The sequence below is a fragment of the Sinohyriopsis cumingii genome, chromosome 18, assembly GCF_028554795.1.
Source record: "Sinohyriopsis cumingii isolate HCF-2022 chromosome 18, ASM2855479v2, whole genome shotgun sequence".
Lineage (NCBI taxonomy): Eukaryota > Metazoa > Mollusca > Bivalvia > Unionida > Unionidae > Sinohyriopsis > Sinohyriopsis cumingii.
Genome location: NC_142978.1, coordinates 78805338 through 78830715, shown reverse-complemented (window position 1 = coordinate 78830715; position 25378 = coordinate 78805338). Strand labels below are relative to the sequence as shown.

General features: G+C 35.0%; 1 protein-coding gene across 6 annotated transcripts in view; it reads right to left on the bottom strand.

Moving 5' to 3' along the window:
* The window catches only part of LOC149777124 (sarcoplasmic/endoplasmic reticulum calcium ATPase 1-like), a 113718-nt gene that overhangs the window by 36891 nt on the left and 51449 nt on the right, over window positions 1-25378 (bottom strand). For all 6 annotated transcript variants that reach the window (XM_089941806.1, XM_089941804.1, XM_089941808.1 and 3 more), the window contains exons 9-23: window positions 25263-25351; window positions 22625-22708; window positions 21986-22079; window positions 21106-21236; window positions 19362-19450; window positions 16996-17098; window positions 14785-15042; window positions 14061-14178; window positions 12040-12140; window positions 10602-10724; window positions 9183-9395; window positions 8211-8304; window positions 5400-5526; window positions 1511-1713; window positions 119-204 (exon numbers count right to left, since the gene is read on the bottom strand). In XM_089941806.1, the coding sequence (XP_089797932.1) occupies window positions 119-204; window positions 1511-1713; window positions 5400-5526; window positions 8211-8304; window positions 9183-9395; window positions 10602-10724; window positions 12040-12140; window positions 14061-14178; window positions 14785-15042; window positions 16996-17098; window positions 19362-19450; window positions 21106-21236; window positions 21986-22079; window positions 22625-22708; window positions 25263-25351 (1913 nt within the window). The remainder of the gene's footprint in view (window positions 1-118; window positions 205-1510; window positions 1714-5399; window positions 5527-8210; window positions 8305-9182; window positions 9396-10601; window positions 10725-12039; window positions 12141-14060; window positions 14179-14784; window positions 15043-16995; window positions 17099-19361; window positions 19451-21105; window positions 21237-21985; window positions 22080-22624; window positions 22709-25262; window positions 25352-25378) is intronic.

Below are 25378 nucleotides of genomic sequence, written 5' to 3'. Positions count from 1 at the left end.
TGTAACTCAATGACATTGCCAACAGGAAATTAGTACCCACATCTTGCCATGACTGAATTGGCAACACATCAATATGTTACATATTGCCAGTATTCAAGTTTTTACACTTGAATCTTACCAGTTGATAGTAGTTGAGTTTTGGTCCGTCTTCATACACCATGAACCACCATGCAGCTGCCCCCACTGTTGCACAACCCACATAGACTGAAACAGAAAGTGATTTTACATGACAACCCTTCGCATCTATCCTCATACAAATGTGCCTCGAAGAGACTGATGCTATACTGGTTGAAATAACTACAGAGTATTGAAACCATTATGATATTCCTGAAAAACTCCATTATGCCAGATTTGGTAACAAAACAGTTTTCTTAAGTTTGAGTTAATATGTTCATGTGATACCCATATAACTGGGGCCATTTCATTTATGACCAGCCAGATATTTTAAGTCTTTCAGTGAAACCCCATGTCACTACTACTAACAATTCAGGAGACATAGCTATAACAAGAGTTTCAAAATGGCTACTTCAGCAACCATATTGGATGACCGATTGGCACATTTTTCATTTAGGACCAACTAGACAGTAATAAAAGTCCTCAAGTAAAAAAATCCCATGTCGATACAGCTATCTGTTTTGGACAAGTGGCCATAACAAGATTTTTGACTATAAAGGCCATACTGTACATCAGAATGGCATCATTTCCATCATGGACAACCGACAGGAAGAAAAGCAGTTATTGCCATCCATTTTGAAGTAGTTATAAGATTCAAGTCTTTGATCTACTCCATATCAAATACTGATCATTTGTTTAGGAGAACTGGTGACAAAATAATTGTCAAGATGGCCCCAATAGCAGATATAAATATTTGGCATCATCTGTATTCAAGACCAACTAGACATTATATTAGGTCTATCATGAAACCCAACACTGATATGATTATTCATTCATTAGAAGCTGCTATAAGATGTTTAAGAATGATGCTACTGCAGTCATATTGGATGTCTGTGAGCCACCAGTTTCATTTTCGAATAACTAAGCCCTGACATGAATATGTTTAAAAGTTTAGTGACAAGCCTCTCCATTGTTTACAAGTAGTGATAACAAACTTGTGCAAATAAACACCAGAAGAAAAGCCATTGCACAACCTCTTCTGAGGTTTCAATTGAGCTTATAAAAGGGGAATTTTGTTGGAAGGCCCTTTTAAAAATAAAATCTAAAAGCTGAAACTTTCATGTTTAATATTTCTGAAACAAGTATCAATGTGCCATCCCAACCATAACTGCATCAAAACATCATTGTGCAATTGTTGTTGTTATTGTTATGGGTTTAATACCATTTTTCAGCACATCATAGGCTATACATGGTAGCTGGTATATCTGGTGGAGGAAGAACCTGGAAAACCACTGCCCCATGGGAAGCTACTTGGAAGCTTTTTCACATACCCATGCTGGCTGAGCATAGCACAATTAATAATGAAAATATGAAAACAGGACTGCTCTATGATTACCTCCAATAGCCATGTATCTGAAGAAGAGCCAGCCGGTAATGAGGGATTCCTTGGGGCTCCTTGGTGGTCTCTTCATGATGTCCATATCAGGTGGGTTGAAGCCAAGGGCTGTTGCAGGGAATCCATCAGTCACCAGGTTTACCCACAACAGCTGTACTGGGATCAGGGCCTCAGGGATGCCAAGAGCAGCTGTCAAGAAGATACTGAAACACACAAACCAAAAACAGTGTTACTACAACAATATAGATAATGATGTCAAATAGATAATCTTCATAGCTACTGATGTCCTGTACCAACTAAATAAGAGTCCCTTGAAGTCTAAGAATCCAGTCTGATTTGTCCTTTTATGCTTTTCAATGAGTATTAAGTATTGATGAGTACTGAAACCATACGTGATATTCTTTAGGAATGCTAGCATACTAAATTTGGCAGTATAAATATTTTCCTACAAATTCAAGTCAATATGTTCACAAGCTATCTTTGACCTTAAACCTGATGTCATGAAGATCATTGAATTGTCTTGGAAACTGTCAAGATAAATCCACATGCTAAATTTGGTTAAATCTATAATTAATAGCTTTTGGGGGAAAAAATTCATTGGAATCATTTGAGTTATTCTTCACAAAATCAGTTCAATAAAAATAAAACGCATTTGTGTTATCAAGCTCATTTGACAGTCCAGCACAAAACAAAGCCAAGATTTTTTTAACCCTAAAATCAATATCTGTTGTCAATTTGTTTGCTGAATGCAACTAAATACAATATCTAATCTAAATTCATTTGTACATCTACATGTGACTGTGTTCATAAGCTTAATAAAGTACAAAAAGGCAAGCAATCCCTTCTGACATGATGCCTAAGTCAGTCATGTCTTATTTTCATTTTCCTTCATAGAGGTCTAAAAATATTGGTGGTCAGATCTGCACTTTGTTCATTCCAAACAAATGTTCAGTAGTGATTAAAACATTTTCAAGATGGACACTATGACATCACGCTGGAGGTTTGATAAACACAATTTTCAATCAGGACCAGCTACGTATCGCTAGTGTTTTGGCAAGATGCCCATGGCAATAGGATTTGTTCTACAGAAGTAGCCACAAAAAATATTTAGAATAGTTATGAGGGCACCCATTTCAAGGTTCAGCATCATTTCAACATAGGCATTACTACATATTTAAAGCAATAAGTGTATTAAAAAAAAAATAGTGACTGAAAAGAATTTCCAGAAATCAGAAATTCAATGTAAGACCATTTCTTCTTTTTAACTGCAGTGTTATAAACATCTCTGATATATTCTTCAGTGCTGACAAGATCTTCAAATTAGCTACTGTGGTGGGCATACTGGTTGTCAGATTTAGGTCAAAGAAGACAACTTTCAAGTACTTTGTTCATAACCCCATTTTATAATGATTATCCATTCAGGGTGCACAGTTACAACAATATTTACATGACAGCTGTTTTCACAGCTAAACTGTACATGCAACTGGCACCATTTTCATTAAGGAGCAACAAGGTATCATAAGAAGTCTACTGGTAAAACCCCACATTGATAAAGCCATCTATCTGGGAGTAGAGATAACATTATTTTCAAGATAGGCCCCATCGTAGCCATGTCATGGGTTAGTAATTTTCATTTAGGACCAATAAAACAATGAAGGAACTATTCTGATGAAAACCCTATATTAACTTTTCCTTTAAAAGGAGTAGCCAAGTTCAAACAAAATGGTTAAGATGACCACACTATTTTAATTTAACATCAACAAAACATTACAGAAGTCTAAAAGTGAAAACCCTTCATGATGTGATCAGTAATTCCAGAGAAGTAGTAATAACAAGATTCTCAAGCTGGCCACCATAACAGCCATATCAGATCCAGGATCAGCATTTTCATTTAGGATCATGCACACATTATATGGAAACTTTTTGGATGAAAATCATTTTCAATATGCCTTTCTGTTCAGAAGGAACAGCAATAATAAAAAGAATTTCTAAATAGCTGCTGTGGTGGCCGTATTTGACATCAGATTGACACAATTTTCATGTAGAACCAAGGAGACATCATAACAGGTCTTTTATTGAAAACCTTATGTTGATACGATCATCCATTCTTGAACAGCAATAACAAGATTTTCAAGATGACCACTATGTGGCGGTCATACTGGACATCATAGTGACAACAAGTTCATTTAAGACCAACTGGAGATTTAAGAGGTCTTGTGGTTGCAATGAAAGACTTTAAAGATAGCTGTGGTGGCCATTTTGGAATGCAGATTGGCAAAACTTTTATTTAAGAACAACCAGGCATCATAAAAAGCGATTTTAATGAAAGCTTCATGTTGCTATGACTAATCTTTCAGATGGAGTTGCAACAGCATGATTTTCCCGATGGTTAACATGGTGGACAACACGCTGACAAATTTTCAACTAGACATCAGAAGAAGTCTTTTAGTGGAAACCCCATTATGATATGACCATCCCTTCAGGAGTAGATGCAATAACAAAATCTGCAAGATGGCCGACATGATGGCCATACTGGATGTCAGATTGGGATCATTTTCTTTTAGCACCATCATAAAAAGGTATTTAGTGAAAACTCTACATTTAGGAAAAGTAGCAATTACAAGATTTTCAAAATGGACCAACTAAACATCATAAAAAGTCTTTTAGTGAAAATGCCATGTTGATGATCATTTATTCAGGAGTGTTAACAAATCTGTAAACTGGCCACTGTGGTGGCCATATTTGATGCCCAGGCAGTACCACTTTTATCAAAGACAAACTAAAAAAAATGTGCTGAATGAGTGTGTAAAGTTTCATGACAGACATCCAAGTTATTGTTGTTGTTATAGGGGGTTTAACACCATTTTTTTCAGCACAAGATAGGCCATACATGGCCACCAGTATACATGGTGAAGAAAGAACAAGGGTAAACCGCAGATAGAACCACCGATCCACGAAAAGCTACTGGCAACCTTTCTCACATATCCACATTGGCCAAGCCTGAGACTCGGACCCACACAGACAGACTTATGAATTGCAATGGTCAGCGCTTTAGACCACTTGGGACCCCACAATTATCCAAGCAGTTTGGGAGGAGTACTGTTAACAAACCTGTGCTAACTGATGGAAAGATGACAGACAACATACCATTCCACAAGCTTTTCTTGTCTATAACCAGTAGATCTAATATCACTATTACTATCTCTTCAACATAAGTAGCTCTAACAATATTTTAAGATGGCCACTGCTTCGGACATAATGGAGGTCTCTTTTATATTATTTTCAATCTGAAAAAAACTGACATCTTGAGCAAAAACCCAATAATATGACCATTCTTTCCACAGTAGTGATAATATTTTCATGGTGGCTATGTCGGTTATCATTTTCAGTCGGCAACATTTTCAGTTAGGACCAACTACAAACGACAAGTTGTCTGAGTGAAACTATCCACTCTACGAGAACAAAAATGTCCATTGGCTCTCAGGCTGTCATTAGCGATAACGACATTTTCAAGATGATAACCATGGATGCTTGATGTCCAACGTTCTAGTTCTAAGAAGACCTCAGTATGAAACCATGCCAAGTTTCATGACTTTCCTCCAAGTAGTTTCTTCTATACAGTTTATCAAACTGCTGACGTGCACTGTAGACCCATCGCAGAGGCTCTTCTGATCTTCAACCAGTAGAGATAAAAGACAATGAACAAACTTAAAATGATCAAAAGAAATTACAACTAAATGTGTATGATGATAAAATATCACATGTTGAAGATCATATTAAAGCGAAGATTCCACTTTTATGGAATTAAGGATTTCATATATGGCTGTCAGACTTTTAAATCAAGACAAAACATATTTGTATTCTAGAACATGTGATTCTCAAAACTCACCAGACCACTTCTCCAATGTTCGAAGAGATAAGATAGCGGATGAACTGTTTCATGTTGTTGTAGATGGCACGTCCTTCCTCCACAGCTGCGACAATGGTGGCAAAGTTGTCATCAGCAAGAACCATGTTTACACAGTCGTCAAGGATAATAAATAAACTGCATAGAACATTTTTGTCACTTTTAGCCTCAAATTATTTTACATCATTAATACATACATGCCAACCCCTGATGAGGAAAAAGTGTAATCCAAGTGGAAAACAAAAGAGTAATCTGAGCAGACAAAGAGTAATCCACATATAACATAATAAAATTCAAATAAGCATATGTACAAAATGATTTATTTACCCTTCTGGTCCTTTAACATCAATTACTGCTTCAAACTTTGATATATAGCACTGTGAGCTTTAAAAAGCAATGGTCTCTCATACTGCATTTCAAAACACTTTGACCAGCTGATATTATGAATGTTTTGCACACGAGTAGAGAACCAAGTGCTGGGTGACACAGCCTGGAACTGAATTCAGTTTTTATTTTTGTTAACAATATTGAACAATCTCTCACAATCAGCATTAGAATTTTAAAAAACCAATATTCCTTTCATAACCTGACAAAGAAGAGGATATATATATCTTCCAGTTACTGGATATTTTAGCTGGGAAATAAGGTGCCATTGCACATCAACTCTGCATGAAGTACATTGTCAGGTAGAATGGAGTGCCAACTTGATACTTCAAGGGTTCTCCTTGTAATTTATCAGCAGTCTGTCCTGCAACAAGTTACATCAAATGACAGGGATAACCTGATATGTACAAAGATGGAGACATTTTTCAAAATATAGAATGCAACTCCTTAATGAATTCCAGTAATCACTGATGCATTATCAGATGAAAACCCCATACATTTCTGCCAACTTATTTTTATTCAAAGCATTATCAATCAAATCAAAAATGTTTTCTCCTGTGGAAACTACTGTTAATTCGGGTAATGAAATTGGTGCACTCTGACTGCCCTTTCATTGTCAAAGCCTCTTACACAGACTGGGTACAACTTTTTATCATCATAATCACTGCTAATGTCTGCTGCAATATTAAACGGCCCAACTGTCATGGCTTCTGCAATTTTAAGCAAATTATCTTCTGCTAAAGACCTAACAATATTAGATGATTTTGTTCTTGCAGATGCATATTTCTGCAATTTTGGAATCAGGAAACATCTGTCTGAACAAAGGACCAATATAGCTTCTACTGCTAGGGGTAGTCCGTGTTCTGTTAAGAACTTGGTAAACAACGCCTCTGCATTTATTAGTTCTACTTTAAAAAAGAAGTTACAAGTTACTTTAGTATTGGAGTTTGTAAAACAAGCTAATTCAAGGTTTCTTTGTTTTACCAGCATGACCAATATTAAAATCCTTTCCACATTGCCTGCAGTGGGCATGAAGCTGCCCTAGAAAGGAATGCTGTATTGTGTAATTCATGTATTCATCTTTGAATCGGTTTTTCGTCTTTGTCTAATCCGTGAAATTATCTGAAACATTTTTGCTCTAACACATGCATCTACTAGAATAAATCTGACTTGACTTTTAGCACCAAATACCTACAGACTAGTTCCGTATCAGATATAAATTAAAACAAAGAATCTGCAAAGATTAAAAATTAGAAAACCAGTCTGTTCTCTCCTGAAAAGCCATACAGCTGCTATAAATAGAAACCAAGGTTAAAAGTTTGAAAGTAAAATCAGCAGGTTTCTTGGAAATAGGGCAGGTGCCATAAATAGAACATAATACTGTTAGGAAAGTAACGGACAAGCATACTCTTATGTCGTAGTTACGTAGAATCCATCTTTTCTAGAATATGGTCTGAAAGATTAATGGGATGTTAATAAAAATAAGAAAACAAATTAATTTTTTGGGGAGGGGGACATACCGAAAACGCATAATTCGAATATATTTACATGTAAGGCCTAATTTAGTGAAAAAAGCATAATGGTTACAACAAAGGTGTAATGTTTGGCATGTATGCTGGTATAATATACTATTATTACACTTCTGTGATATAAGCATTGTGAAGTGTCAAACCATAAGGTGTGATTTGGCAGTAACTATACTAACTACTCACTGCAACTTTCTTCCTATTTATTGAGATGTTTCTAACTTTATTTTGTAAAATTTGCTAGTTTCTGATTTGGATGCTTTTTCCAAACCTAACCAAAACTGTATACACTTATAAGTGAGTTTGAAATGAAGAAGCCTGGGCTTCATGTTAAACAACTACATTTATCTGCATGCAAGACTAATTCGTTTTTTTCTCAAAGAAATTAACCTGCCCTAAGGAAATGACATTTTATTACCCTTCCCATTGGACTCTACATTATATTGGGGGGGAGGGGGGTCAATGGACCTATTAAAGACTGATCAGTTTCCAATGTGTATGAGGTATACTATCAAGTTCTGTCAAATTCTGTGAACAGATAGAGCACATACATATTCTCGACTGCACCCTCATTTTCTCAGTCTCTCAAGGAAAACCCAATTTTTAAACACATCATGTAAGCTCCAGCAAGGAGTATCTATTTTTAATGCCATGGTTCTCATTGGGAAAAAAGTTAATAATGCACTTTTTAAGATATGAATAAAGCCTTTATGATAACCTATTCTCAGAAACTAGCAATAAATATGAAAAAGATGCAACAATTTTCAGCCACTGTAAATACAATATTTCTGAGACAAAAATGGACCAATTTTTTTTTTTTAATTTTCATTTATGACAAGCATTAGTTCCAGATTTGTATTACTCTTAAACATTAAAAGGATATCAGAGGCAGATTTGGCAACAGCTGTTCCTGATCCCATAGCAATACCAATCTCGGCTTTCTTCAAGGCTGGAGCATCATTTACACCATCACCAGTCTTTACAGAAAGAAGAAATAAAACATCAAGGATAATGGTTAAGAATCAGGTAAAACAATTTGTGGTGGTACATGTGTGTATCAAAAAAGCTGAATGTTCAATTAAAAAGTGAGTAAAACTACAAAGATTTCATTTTATAAAATGACATGTATCGTTTTTTTTAAATGCCTTACAAAAGGAAACAAATTATATTAGATAAATAAACTGATTAGTTAAGATAGGTAGATTAACAGACTGATAAACAGAAAAATCAAAAGATGGTTACTGTTCTGATATTTAATCAACTATTACATGTATGAAAATGTTCTCTTGATCAAAATACCCCATTTTTTTGTCTTAAAAATGTGCACAAAGAGCATATATTTGCTCATGTGCAAATTTACAAATATGTATTGCCAAATTTTGCAATGAACATGCTTTCTGCACCACCTCCAGTCATGGTGCAAATTTACATACATGCAATTTACCTACACATGTAAATATACATATGGATGTAAACATTTGCAAATGTAAAATGTTGCACAAGGATGGGATAAAATAGTTTTTTCAAATGGAAGGATTCTTTAAAACAGTCGCTGGCTAGTATTTAGTAATCTTATTCATCCCATCTCCATTTATGAGACTCTCACTTAATTTTGATAGCACTGGTGGAAAGTTTTGTAGAGTTAAATACATCATTTTTCCAGGACAAGGTTAAGGTCATGAATAGATGATGGTGCTCAGGCAATATTGTAAAGGTATCATCATCTTCTAGCCAAGCTAAATAATCTACATCCTTTAGCCAAAGCATTATCTGCTTTCATAAGAAGCTGCTGTTATCTAATAATTCAATCTTTTCCTTATCAGGATATGGAAAATAAAAACCTTTATACACCTACCATAGCAGATATTTCACCTTCAGCCTGCAGGTGTTCCACAATTTTACTCTTGTGTGTTGGCTCTACACGAGCAAAGAGTCTAGCTCTCATGACAGCCTGTCTTTGATCCTCGGGGGAAAGCTCATCAAACTCTCTGCCAGTGAAGGATATACCTTCTGTGGATTCATTCTCTCCAAAGATGCCAATTCTGCGACAGATAGCTTCAGCAGTGGCCTTTGAACAAATGAACAAGAAAGAATAGGTTTTGAATTTTTTTTAATGCAAAATATGTCTACTGATAATGCTACAACTTGTTTTGACAAATATCTAGTTCCATGTCCATAAAAAAAACAATGCAAGCAATGTAAATACAGTACACAATATAAGGTTCCTCAATACAAGACAGTCCTTTTTGAAAGGCAGGTATGGTTATGAATCCAATTTCCTGGGTTTGTGTGCTTCCACTCAAGTTAAATCAAAAGACTTTTCCAGGAAATTCCTGCGCCTAAAATATGCAAACATAAAACATACGGTACGCAGGTTGTTCAATCAAACTTCTGGAACAGCTTACCAACTATGTGACCCAGATGTTTAAACTGATAAAATATATATATATATATAAAAAAAAGTTTATTATAATGATGAACAGTTCATGCCAATATTCTAGGAACTGCAAGACAAAAAGTGGTCCAAAATAACTTTCAAGGGAACCAAAATTATTTTCCAAGGATATTCAATCTAAAATGTCAATTTTCAACGAATTCAAGAGCAATAATTAAAAAAAATTGAGATTCAGTACTTTCAAGGTTTTTAAGGAAGCGTACAAACACTGCACCACATTATATAACATGCAGTATGTATAAAATACCTCAGTACCAGGCAACCTGACATTCAATGCAGCCCATTTTTAAGACTCCCATGAACAGCATCATAGTGATGGAGTTGTGTGCTAAGGCACTTCTACAGGAGCTGTATTTATCCATGTGTACTGTACACCCCACTAAAACCACCTGAAACTTCAATCTGAAGTTGTCACAGAATCCACAGTCAAAATAGTATCTATGCAGTTTTATTGAAATCAGAAGGACAAACAGCAAATCCTAATAACCCAGAGAGATATGAGATCTGGTTCTATGCCATCCATAGTTGGGTTTGCTTTTAATCAAAAACAAATTTAACAACATAACTGCATCCACTATATTTACTGTTGTCTATTTTCATGGCTATCAAATTTGAAGTTTTTGAAAAATGACATTTTCATCATAATATAAATGCATGGAGATTAGAATGTATCTTATAATATTAACAAAACAATAATCATTGTTAAATCAGAGAAATCTGGTAATGCACCAAAAGAACCAAATGAATTCATATTATACAAGAGGAAGGATAGCTACTTCATATCTTTCTGTTTGCATTTTCTTATTTTTTTTCCATTACCTTGTTATCACCAGTGATGACAATGACACGGATTCCTGCATCACGGCAGTCTTTGATCGACTGTAGTACCTCTTCACGGGGAGGGTCCAACATGCCAACTACACCAACAAAGGTCATATTGGTCTGCAAAGAATCAAACAGCATGTTGACATAATGCAGTGGACAATTTGTGGCATTTATCTGTGTAGTATTTACGGAACAATTTGAAGTAAGAATCATGAATGAAAAACAAAACCCCTAGATCTGTGTTATATGACAACATTCACAATGTAGGTAAAAAAATGCCACTAATTTCATCAGTACTTCAATAAAGAAAATAAGTCCATGATTAAGGATAGCATTAAGCTGCAAACATGGAAATGCGGTCTTAAATATAAAACATTACTTATTATTAGTCTACAGTACAAACATTGTACACGCTACTGATCACTATATTGTAAACAGTTAACCATGTAGCTGAGTGACATTGCTTGCAGCTAACTGTGATATAACAGTGAAATATAATAATACATCCTGAATAAGTGAACACAGTAAATAACAGAAAATCAATATCATAAAAATTAATTTAGTTCAACAAAATAGCTGTATTCACAAGAAGCCCAAATGGGCCCAAGATCATTAACCTCCATCACATCTGCCAAACATCCAAATGCAAGAGCAGTTGGGCAAGAAATTTGGGTCAAATGGATATCTTCTGTCTAAATTTTTCTCACTGCCATTAATAGCATATGTTATGAAACAATTGTTTCAAAGTTTTACTATATTTTGATCACAAATCATCATCATTTGTCAAGTACTGAATGCCAGAATGCTGTTTGTATAAGTGGGGGAAAAAATTCAGTATAATGGTTTTCTGATATTAAGTTATTTTTAAAAAATATTTTTCTATATTTAGTAACATCTGTCATATTTGATTGTGGATTATCATCATTTATATAACTCTAAAAGGCCTTCAACCATGAACACATTCTGTCAAATTCTGGGCAATTATATTTTTAGCAGTGGTGGCCATATCTGTCAGCTGTTCAGTCATTTGAACAATTTGACAGCCCTTTAATCACAATGCATTGTCAAATTCTGTTCAACAGCATCTCATCAAAAGTTGCTAAAAGGCTTTCTAGTACTGACAGCAATATGTAAAGGTGGATTGTTCATACTAGACTGCTCTCTAACAAATGAAGTTGTTGAAATTAACAACTGTTGATGGAGATGACACAATGGATGAAGGGACCAAACCAAACACTCAACTGTCCTTACGGGATAGTGAGCTAAATAATTTTGTTCACAATAATAGTGATAGGATTGTAGAAGAGGTGAGCTGCCTTAGAACAAATCAAGAAAATGTACTGCTTTATATATGTTTAATTCAATACATCTGTAAAGTTTCATATTGGCAATTATGACTTTAAATTCCAACTGCTACAACATAATTTCTCACCTCATACTGGATGAACTTTCTTGAGTCTTCCAAATCCATTCCCTCCCTAGCAGGTGGGTTGTCAATGGTAGCCAGGGCTAAACAACGTAGGGTGTCACGACCTATGGAAGAAATATATGGTATGTCTGCATAGCAATAATAGCAATTTTTTAATGTATATTTTTTGATGGTTGAAAACATTTACTTCTGTAATACTACCAACTAGTATTGCATTCTACCTTTTCAGTACTGTGTCCTCAGTCCAGTCTGATGTTAATCTTAGCCAACATACAGAATACCATCTTTTTTGACCAAGGTTACAGGACATCAGAATTGGGGAGGAAGAAGGAGTCTTTAAAACAGTAGCTGGCTAGTATTTAAAAACTGCAGTAATACATTACCTGGTAATAGAAGACTGGGTTACATGTTGTGCCATCACTATAATCCCCAAAGGAAAACAAAAGCCTAAGCCTGATGCACTCAAGATCAAAGGTAAAAGAAGGTAATGTGAGACCACCAGATGGCTGCCCTCATAACATCATCCAAATAGGAAAGATTAAAATAAGCTCAAGATGTAGCAACAGCACTAACAGCCAAGTTCAGAGTCCTTGGAGAAAGAGACTGGTTTGGTTCTGTGGGTTTAATGCTATTTTTCAGCACCTGAGAGGATATTGACATAGCAACCAGAATATTTGATAAAGAACCTGAGAACACCCAGGCAAGAACCATTAACCCACAGAAAGCTAATGGAGAACTTTATCACATACCAGGACTGGTAAAGCTGAGACTCAAACCCATGCAGGCAGAGATGTCAGTGAACTGCAAAGTGTCTAGACCACGTGGCTGTTCGAGGCCCCATAAGAGAGGTAATATCAGCTGAAGAAGTCAGGAAAGCCAAGATTTGATTGAATGCATTTGATTGCTTTACAAAAAACAAAACCTTCCCCACGTATACAAAATCCTAAGGGATGAGATCCAACTTCTACAGTTTGGGAGGATGAGATAGATCACTGCAGAGCAAAAGAGGAACAGATCATTCAGAAGTGAATTTCTTAAGACATTGTGCATCATCGATTTGTCAAAATACTGGAGGATGAGGAGCCCTAATGACTGCAAGTTTGATGCAATTACCCCCATCACCTTGGAAAAAACTTTCATGACAGAGGCAAGGTCAAATGAAGTGCTTAAAAACCTCCTGAATGAAACAAAATTTGAGGCATTTTCTGGATGGAGTGAAGATGGAGATGTGAAGATTAATGGTGACCACCCAGCTGCAGGACTTTTTGGTATTATGGTGACCTATGTTATTACCATAAAAATCAGTAATTTTATCAGCCAATCAGATGAAGTCTTGTATCTTTGAATTTGGGAGACTGAGCAGCATGGCTGAAAAGCATCAATGTGTATCGAATTATTTGATTTACTTTCAGATTTCTGAAAGTTGCATTTCCATTAGCTAATACAAAGGTCACCAGAACATGACCCAAAGAGGTTGCTTGTCAGATCTTCACATAGGACAGAGGCAATCTGATTTTAATCAGACTGCAAATCATTGATGATGCCCAACCAATACCCCTAAAAAAGAGAGCTAGTTCAGCTCCCACTTGGGCTGCAGAAAAGAGCAAGACTCAACATCAGCGAGTACAACTTCTTAAGGCTGACCCCCTCCCTCCTTGCGCAAGGACTCACCTCAATCTACTGTCTTGCCCGCAAAGACGGACACTGTCATCTTCAACAATATTAAGATTTTATATTCATATCTGAACATCAAAAAATGTACACTATATATGCAAGACAGTGTTCCATGGAGCTAATGTAATTAATGCTATTAATATGAAGTGATGATGTGATCTGTTCTTAACAGATTACAAGTATCTGGCTTGGAGAAATTTACAAACTGTTACTGGTCCTGCAAGACAAGAGATGATAATCCGACTATGTGAGCTGTTTCTTGAAGGGAAAAAAAATCACTTGTCTAGGATATTCCTCTTTCCCACCTTATTAAGATGGGGGGACAAGATAATTTTTTAAGTCCTTTGTACCTGTTCCATAAGCCTTGACATGCTTCATGATCTCATTCCTGATGGCTGGAGACATTGGAACCTTGTTTCCACCAACACGTACATGTGTGCAACGATCCAGTAAGCCTTCTGGGGCACCCTAAAATTGAATGAAGAAATTGATTAAATCAATTCTACTGACCAGACTTCATTTTTATTTGAATTTTTAACTCCAGTTCTATTAATTCATGTTCTGCACATTTGAGGGTGTAAACTTAAAGCAGACTTCATGGTTGACAAAATAGGAATTTTAAAGTGGTGTAAAGTAGACTTGATGGCTGATAAAACGGGTTTACAGTGGTGTAAAGTAACCTTCATGGCTGACAACACTGCAGCACACCGACAGCTGCCAGTGCATAAATAACCACAAACAAAACACAAGACAAATCCAGATTATGAACAATTTATCTTGCATAAGTAAAATAGTTTGTTAAGACCATGGTGCTTCACACTGGCAAGATCTAAATAGACTAATGTAATACCAAGGTATTATCACATTATTTAATTATCTCCCTCATTAACTTCTCTCCCCTGAAACATATGGCTCTTTTATTTTCTCAATATAAAGATATCTATCTGAATTCTAGAATACAATGCTGAATGACATTAAAAACTTTCAACTTTTGTAAAAATTAAAGCAAACTTAATTTGAAAATTTCTTGGCTAATGCACAAGAAACACATTTAATTTGGCTGATTAACATTACCTTGCAAAACATCTTTGGTCCATTAGGTGTCCTTGTTGGTTTATTTGGGACACAGTAGACACTCATGGATTTTCTGTCACGGGAGAACTCTAGCGTGAATTCCTTTTTCCACATCTGCTGTATGATCTGATTGCAAACTGTGCTTCTCTCTTTCTTGCTCAAGCTTGACTTGTCAGTATTGTAGAAGTTGACTTTCTCAACCAAAACAGTCAAGGCAGTCTCAGTAGCCTCACCCACCTTCTCAAAAATATCCTTGGCCTAAAATTGAAAAGAATCAGGTATTTTACTTGCTGGTTTAGAACCATTTTTATAAATTCTGATGGATGCTTTTGTCAACACCAAACATAGATTAGCCTGCTAATCAGAACAGATAGTTCAAAAACACAGGTTAAATACGACAATCAAATATGTCATGTTCATGAAAACGGTTGGTTAGTGGTTATTTTTATACACTGAAAGTTATCCGATAAAATTTCTCCTCACAGTTCCCTAGTTTAATTACAAAACACTCTATTCCTAAGGATTTTTATATTCGATATACATCTGTAATTGTATGAAGGAAAACAAATCAAGTGCTTTAAAATACAATTGAAAGCAGTTTTTGGAACAAAGGTAACCTAACTTACACATAATGATGTTAATGAACAGATTTTGAAATGAACCATTCAAAATCTAATGAGTTGTATTTCAAACTAAGACAAAATGACAACTATGTCATTAGGCGAGTTCTTACAGAAAACCCCTACCCCAAAAATATGAAGTGTAAATAAAATTATCAATCAAGTGGATAAGTGGACCTGTTCACCTGATAGTCAAATGCAATATCAGTTCGCCAAGAAATCTGAGTCAACAGATGCTTTCTACAGAATTTTCTTTCAATGTTGTTAACTGCACAAGTGGTGAAAAGAAAAGATTTAAGGTCTCCACACCTGCTGGCATATTAACAGTTTTTAATATAAATTGTAAAGGTTTTTCTACTTTTAGTAAAAATATGCTCAAGACAAATAATGATAAATGTACGATCATGAAAAAATTAGGGAAACATGCACATGAACCTAAAAATGCAAGTACCGTTCATTTCTGAGAAAAGTAACTGGCCTGATTTTCAGGCCTCTCAAAGAACTCCAAATCCATAAACCAAAACTTCTCCCAAATGCAAAAGCAGTCACACTGTCAGTTTCAAACTTTGACGGTTAAAAGAATGCAAATTTAAGACTTTTTAGTCATTTTTCAATTTTTTCAGGTATTTTCAAGACCTGGAAAAGGAATTTTCAAATTAGTTCCAAAATTCCATGTCTGTGCATGTGCCTTAATAAACCTATCTTATGGAAAACAATATTCACTACAACAATGACCAACATGTACAGTGACCCATTTCGTCTGTCGTACACAAGCCACTCCAATTTGCTGCCTAGCACCTATGACTAAATACAAGCTTCTGTTACTAGACTATTTGGAAATCTTAATCTTTATTAAAGCCAATATTTCAAATTTACACAACTTGCACAAGTAAAGAGTGGTAACAAGGCCAATCAATCAGATTCAAGGTTATTTGTATAATATGCATGGATCTCGACTCAATATGAAACCCATCCAAGGTCTTAATACAAGCTTATATTTCAAGTCTGATTGTAAACAGTTCAGAAATATGGCTCCCAGAGGGGTAACAAGCACAGCCAACTGATGCAAACCACCTCACAAGTATTTGTCATTCTCATGCATTATTAAACACATGCAAGATCTTAGTGATATAAGCAAATGTTCCAAGTTTGATAAAAACTGGATCAGAAATATTTCCTTTTTACTATAATGATACTGGGAGAGAAATTAGTATCATAGAAAGGCTCTCTTTAGCAACCTAGGCTTCTGAATTATTTAAATGTTTAAGAATCTTATCTTTGTACATTTTAGTGAATTAATTGTGCAAATGAAACTCAAAATTTCACAGTCTGACCTTTAATGTGTACAAATTCCCCATTCCACTAAAGGCTAGGCCTCATTTTGAAATTAAAGAAATGTCACTGATTATAATTTTTAGTTCATTAGCTGCATGTAAAATATATTTCCTCCATTCAAAGTTGATACAGCAAATATTTAAAATCCCACAGCATGCTAGAATACTGCAGGCAACAAAGAGAAGTTTAATTATCACAGTCAGATATAATGCAAATGTGGGATTAAGTGAATGTACAAAACAAAACTCTCTCATACCTCATTGTAATCCACACTGGAGTCATTGCATATGCCGCAAATCAACATGAGTTCTTCCAACCCACCATAGTCATTCCCCTTCACCTTCTTACCATTAGTGTACCTAAAAATAAAATTCCAGACTGACTTAAGAATAGTTTGAACTAGTGCCAGAACTGATGGGTATATCATAAAGGACTCTGCTCTCAACAAATTGCTTGGCAGGACCTTGAAAAGAAAACCAAAGGTCAGAGAAGATGGGCACTTATTTCATAAGATAAGAATTCTTTATTTCAGACTACAGGGTCCATATATCTAAAGTAAAATATCCAAATATTTTACACATAAAAGATCATAGGTATCTTATGTACAAATATACAAACACATCTATAACTACATAATGTGTCTGTCATTGTTATCAACAAAATTATGAAAGACATTTCAAGAATAATTTGTTCCATCTCTTATAATCCAACAAATTAAATGAACGTCCTGATTCCAAAGAGTGTTAAAGATTAAAAATTTACTATCAGATATTCTTTTCATCACTAGAAAACATACATTCTGTGTGTGTATGTGTGTGCTTTGGATTTTTAACGTAGCTTTAACAATTATTTCAGTCATATCGCTACGATGTCTGCAGTGTGACAGTTTATAGTGATGTCTAGCACCAGGGCATCATGTCCCACCCAGTCAATTCATAGAACGGAACTGGATGCTACACTTCTCAAATGCACACAGTACAACTGTTGGCCATACCAGTTCACTAAAGTATGAACACTGTAGACAGGTATTTGATTTTAAACATTGTCCAATGACTGACCCAATCAAATTCCTTACTTTGATCTAAAAGCATGCAAACATCAGTATACCATGTTCTAAATAATAGTCTGATATCATTCTTATGGATTTAGTGGTTGTCAGAACCTTCAAAAAACAATAACCCATCAGTTTATTAGACTTGCTTTCCACAAATGTGGCAAATTGATGACCTTCTGCACAATCCCCAAATACTTATACTCACAAAAACAAGCCAAACAATTGAGCCTGGTACTGCTCTCCTATCTCACAATACTTAACAGCTGACCATCTGATTCAGCAGGCTTATGTAGCACTGCAAAAATGCAACATACAACTCTATAGAACCTATATCCCAACTTTTACATGTCAATTTTCCCAATTTATACAAAAGAGTGATGAAATTTATTTCCAAAGATAGGACTTAATTCATATCCACAGATCTTGCTCATAATCAAGCTCATTCAAGATCTTGATATAAACCTATCTACCAAAGCAGTAATAATAGTTTCCATGCTTGTTCCCTCGGGTGCAAGATCACCTCATTAATATATAAAGATCTCACTTATTAAAGAATTGGCTCAAGACCATGATATAATCTTATTAACCAAGTTGGAGAAAACTCAGATTTAAATTTGGTCTTCAGTGTGGTACCAAGGTAAGATAAAAAGATGCAAGATTATCTCACAAAAATATGTGTTATTATTACACATAATCACTCTAATCCAACATCTTGATGATACAAGTCTAATCAAAATTGGATGAGAAATATGGCTTACAGCATTGTACAAACCAAATCAGATGCAAGATAACCTCATTGATATCCATGATCTCACTCATGATCATGGATATCTGAGATCTTGATGGTATACATGTATTACCTCTATAGTGGTACAAAAATAATGATTGCCCAGTTACATCTAACAATAATCCTTAATATACAGCGGCCTCACTCATAAAAGACTTCTTGACGATATTAGCCTTTTTACAAAGTCTAAACAAAACTGGTCAGAAATACCAAATCTTGAGTGGTAAGATGCTCAGCCAATCAGATGCCAGATCATCTCTTTAGTCTGTGTTACACTTCAATACCATTGATAAATGTGCACTGAAATCCTGATCCTTGTAACTTCTTAACAATCATGCCATAATACAACTACGATCATCGATTTGTTTTAAATGTTTTGTTTGACAAGTTTTAAAGTATTCAATAAGGATTGTTGTCACCTGTGGATAAAATGTCTTGCACCCATCAATTATTTATCTGCCAGATTATCTATGCTATATATGTAGCACACAAACACAGGTTGATCGGGTTGTGGGAGGGGTTGTTGCAGCCAAACAGCATTGCTGGTAGAGGCATGAATAATTTATACCAACAGACTAGAAACGTTTTTTCATCATAATCAGATATGGCCTTTAGACAGGTAAGAAACTGTTGATGGGCACATAGTGGACTCTGCATGTACACAGGACAATATCACATATCAACTTCGCCTTACTGCCAGGAGTGCAAATAAATCAATTCTATGTATCAAAAGATCTCTGAGACAAAGTCTTGGGGTGAAATAATCTGAATATTCACTTACAAATCTCCCTCTGGAGCATAAGTTGATCCAGTGATATCAAATTGCTGTATGTTGATCTCACTGCCCTCAATCTTGCTGAAATAGAACATCTGAAAGAGAAAATACAATTCTTAATATTCCTAAGCACAAGGAAGGGATCACTGAAACAAGAGGAAGATGCTGCTGTTGTGGCTTTAAGGTCATTTTTCAGCACAGATGATAGGCTATACATGTCAGCCAGTATACCTGTTGGAGGAAGAACCCGTTGAAAACCCTGGGAAGAACCAGTGACCCAAGGGAAGCTTTCTCACATACACATGCAAACAACATATTAGAGGATATAGTGAATCGAATAATTCTTAACTATATTTATACCAATAATTCTTAACTATATTTATACCACTATGTGACATATAACAGAATCCATGGACTTATCATATAAATGGATTTAAAATGTCAAGCATTGTGAATTTTAGTGGATTCAATTAGAACAAATGTTCAGTTAATTTATGTGACATATTCCACTCAATAATACAAGTATACTGTAGACAGTTTTGCAATTAATTTTCCTTTCTTCCTAACTATCTATCGATCTAGTCTGGCTTATTGCTTTTCCAAAAATGTAACTCACTGATGACAAATCAACCCTTCAGATGGATCTGACTTACAAAATACACCATGACTTGTATACTCTGACCACTAAATACATACACTTTTGCATGCTGTTTGTGCAAGCGTCAACCAACAAAACAGATCAGGTTTGTACACATTTAATACAATTTCCCCTTTCATCGTGTACCAGAGTAACCAGTCATTAAAATCAATGTGTACCTGGTAGATGTTTACTCAAATTTTCACAGCCCTACAATGGACAGAGGCGAGATGTCAGTAATCTGTAAAGGCTAGTGCCTGAAATCATTTGGCCACACAGGTGGCTGCAAGTGTAAGTAATCTGACAATTTCACAAATATGATGTAATGCAACCAATACTGTGCACCACAGAACTGTCATATGTCACTTACTTTGACGTTTTCTGCTGGACTAGACACTGCAACCTTAGTGAATACATTTTTTATTTCTGGTTGATAATTTTGTAGCAGCTGAAATCAGGAGTCCATCATTGCATAACATGACATCAGGTCTGTTTCTATACTAATCATGATTATGAACTGTTGCCAAAGTATCTGACTCTTTTCAACAAAAAATGAAAGAAAACCTTTCTATTCAACCTTCCACTCATCCTACATTTGGTGAGAATGTCCATTCTGCCATTGACATTGCACATCTGTGCCAGCAGTGACTTAAAGCTGAAAAGAATCTGTAACTCTCTGCCTAACCATGCTCAACTATGATCTCACCTTCCGGAAGTTGACCATGTGTGTGCATGCACAAATATAAGGAAACAGCATCAACTGCAGAACTCAGAACTCCTTTAGTTCATATATTTTCCTACTATAAACGATTGCCAGGATTTCAAAGCATCATTTTGTATTAACCTACATCTGCATAGTTTGGAATAGACAGAAATATCTTTATGATCAAATAAGTATCATTACTTCTTAAAAACTGTTTTTAGACTCCGATTTATTCTGTTTATTTTAACAGTTAAATAACAAATTGTAACTGCACACTGCATTTTTATGCATGACCACTAATTTTGTGGGGTTTCTAATGCATAACTGCTTTCCAAGTGCACATATTCGTAACGTTTTTCATGTTTTTCACACTTTTGTGCCTCGGCAGCATTTCTGGGTAATACACACACCTTGCTGACAGACATCTGGTTAGTAGTAAGAGTTCCAGTTTTATCGGAACAGATGACTGAAGTGCAGCCCAAAGTCTCCACAGAGGGCAAGCTTCTTACAATGGCATTCTTCTTGGCCATTCTCCTGGTTCCTGGAGATAAGAAAAACAACGTATTATCTAAACAGGTCTCTACAAAAATTCATCATATGCTCTACTATCTAAAGAAATAACCGATAACGTTTTAGGCAATCCATTTTCAAGATACCACTTTATCAAGACCTGTTAATACATCACATCAAAGATAACAGTATTTTACAAAACTATATTTCCATGAGGTGATGACCCATGGGAAGCTACTGGCAAACCTTCCCACATTGGTCAAGCAGACTTGATCTCTTGTTGACAGGCGTGATATGTGTATGACATGAAAATTTAAGCACTTTAGACCACATGTCCATGAAGGGTTCAAGAGAAGTAAACAAAAGCATAACAGAAGTACAGATGGACAAAGAAGTACAAAAGTCTATAAAAATTTAAAATAATTTCTCCAACAGCCTGGGAATCTAATCAGGTCATCTGCTTATCACCGTGAAAAAAATGTTACATTTCATAGTGCAATGATGTACTGACAGAAGTAGCACAACAAAATAATCCTTCTGCCACTGTAGTGTGAGCATAAACTAGAGTACATGAAGATGCAAAGCTGCTCAGCCCTCATATGAATTGCTCACGGAGAACACATATGATGCACTGTATTCACAACAGAAAAAATGATCTTCTAGAGAGATGTCATTTATTGCTAACTTCAAGTAATAAACTGATCATCAATAATTTTTCAAATCATGAGATCTATTGCAATGTACATTCTATTTTGTTCTTGCATTAAAAATCTTCCTTACCGAGAGCCAGACAAGTCGTTATTACAGCTGGTAGACCCTCAGGAATGGCAGCAACAGCCAGAGCCACAGCAATCTTGAAGTAGTAGATGGCACCCTAAAAAAGATGACACGAGTGAAACATATATACCGAGTGATGTGAATACAGATGCTAATTACTTTATTTACCTGTATGTAATGCACACACAATTGCAAACAGCACAGATTTTGATCTGCTTCATATACTGACAGATCTGGCTAATAAACAGCATAGACTCTAATCTTGTGACATTACATTTTGCTTTAAGCTGAAATGCATAACTAGAAATGGATCAAAGATTTACGAGTAGTCTATATCTCTGCTGAATTTTACCCTATATTGTGGCCATTTTTTAGTGAATATACGATAATTATGTGGGTCAAGACAGAATTAATACACAAGTCGATTCAGAGTATATGATGAAGCACAGACTTCAAAGTAAAAATAAATCAACTTACAGACCAGAAAATACTGTACTGTGTGTGGGCTACATATGTATGGTAGAATTTAGGAATTAAAATATACATTGCAATCGCCAATAATGGTCACCCCTTAAACTACTACCTCTTAAATGAAACCATTCTCTGATTCAACTTTTCTTTTCCATTTCCTCAAGTACTCACCTTAACCCATGAACCTCCATGAGCTGGGTCATTGAAATGTCCAATGTTGATGGCCCACACAGCAATACAGATGACAGTAATCACCTACAATAAAGCAGAAAGCACATATCAAATAAAAAACTTGAATAGTATCCTTGATTTTAACTTCTGATGTACACTACAAATATGTACTATATGCAGTGTGCTAAATCGTCACCTGCCTGCCCATCCAATTTCATGGCAGACTGGGACAAAAAATGAATAGCCAGTCCATCCAGTCAGTTGGATTTTTGGCATATCAAGTAAACTGAATCAACAAAAATATATTTTTTTTATTAAATTAAAAGAAATATTAAAAAACTAAGTGAAAAATAAATAATAGTGCATTGTTTAGATGACCACTCATGAATGTGGGTGATATGAGAAGACAAATGACTTGCATTTAATCTTGTGTTCACTAGATGCTTGTAATTCTAAATAAAGACAATTCTCCTTCTATACAATGTCTAATGACACATGCTATTAACAATTCCCAACATCAACATATTGATGTTTGCCACCAGAGGCTATACAAACACAGCAAAGGAAATTTATAACTATTCAAAAGAAACATGAAATTATCAACAACAAAAAAGATAGCTAGGTTATGAAGTCACTTTGAATATGGAAGCAGGACACATAATAATGCTCTTCTAGTTTATATAGCTCAGCATCGTAAATGATATTTGAGAATAGCTCCATGAAATATTTTGTGAGCCTCTCATAATATTGCTCAAATTATTGTAATATTGCTTAAGTTATTGAATTTGTTTATTGCACAAATGATTTCAACACCATTTGTATCAACATACAGAGCAACACCACCTGTTTGACATCATGAAAAAGAGCGGTGTACAAATCAGCTATGTTGATCCAAGCATTATGGAAAAGTTCATGTTTGATACAAGTTTATTAAAATTAAGTAATAAATTTATTTCTCAGAGTTACAAAGTAAAAATTTAAGAGGAACTTATGTATTGTTAATTAAATTCCAAATAATCCAAAATGTTCTATTACAAGTCCAAAAGTACAGAATATTTCAAACAAATTCCAATATTTTGAATGTGCTGATAGAATAATAGTCTTGAATAACTAATTTACCAAGTCTCAATGTATGATATAGTGCATTCGACTTGTAATCAAAGGATTAAATACCCACCCACCCCTTTCAGCTGGGCATGATATGCCAATGAAGTGCCATAGTGCTTTTAAAAACCAACCAGCCAACATTAGCACAAAAGACGTTCACATTGTTGGGAAAAAATCTGAAAGCCCTTTATGGCATGGTGTGTTATGTCAAATTTGTTCAATTTTGTAGAGTGCTTCTTGAAAAGAAGTAGCTTAAAGGTTTTGTAGTTTTAGTAAAAGTGCCATATCTGACAGCAGAAAGGCACAACTTCTATCAATATGAATGCCCCTTCTTTCAAGGTGCTGTCAAATTTTGGCAAATTCTCTCGACTGATTTGATAAAACAAGTTGTTCACATGTTTTTCTATGTTTAGCAATGGCAGATATATATGATAACCAATCAGCATCATTTATACAAAATTGAAAGCCCTTTGTGCCAAGACACATCAAATCTGGTCAACTTACGTCAACTGATTTGAGAAAAAGTTAAAAGCAGCCATATATGCTAACAGATAACATCATTTGAATAAATCTGAAGGAAATCAAGCTAGGATGCTTTCTATCAAATTGGGTCTGATTCTGCAGAGTGACTTTAAGATGAAATTGTTTAAAGGTTTTTCCATTTTAAGTAATCATGGCTGTATACTTGATGGTGATCACCATCAAATGTATACATCTGACAAGTTTTCATGTTAGGATTGTTTCAAATTTAGTTGAATTCTATTAAGTAGGTTCTGAAAATTCAATTAAATGGTTTTACATTAATGGTGGCCATATTTTTGTTGGTACATGGTGTAATTTTAGCAAATATGAAAGACTTTTATATAAAGGTCTGCATGCTTCTTCTCAAATTTGGTCCAATTTTACTGAAACAATTTGGAGTTGTTATTGTATAAAGGGTTTTCCATTAAAAATGGCAGCCATTTTGGGTGAAGAATCTGCATCTGAATGACACTGATGCCAGAATGCCCTGTAAAATCATATGCAAATTGATCAAGCAGTATTTGTCAAGTTGCTAACAACATAACAAAATAGATAACACACAACTGACAACAAAACATGCCATAAGCTCACCTGTAAACATACTGATCTGAATACTCTCTATAATAGTTTTTCTATTCCTTCTTTTTGTCACTAGAGAATTTATATTAAAATTTGACATACTGACGGAAAAATTAGTGCTTTTAATTTAAAAGCATTTTCTATTATTGTTAAAAATTATACCATCAGGGTTACAAAATCAAAGGGAGAGAACTACTTTTAGGTCTAATCTTATACACAATACTGAGTTGCCTCTCTTGAAGAAAAAAAACTGAAAATAGATAACACAATTGACAACAACAAAAAAAAAAACATCCTATAAGCTCACCTGGCTCTACAACTCATTTTGATAAGAGATAATATTTTAGAGTTTGAGTGTGGACTAGAAATACTACAGGGTGTATTCAAGGACAAGAATAAAATAAATGTGAAAATAGCTTAAAAGTCTTACCTTGGATAGCTGGTTTCCAAATTCATCCAGTTTCTGTTGTAATGGGGTCTTTTCCGCCTCAGTGTCCATCATCTCATTTCGGATTTTACCTAAAAATAGCAACAACAAAAAATTAT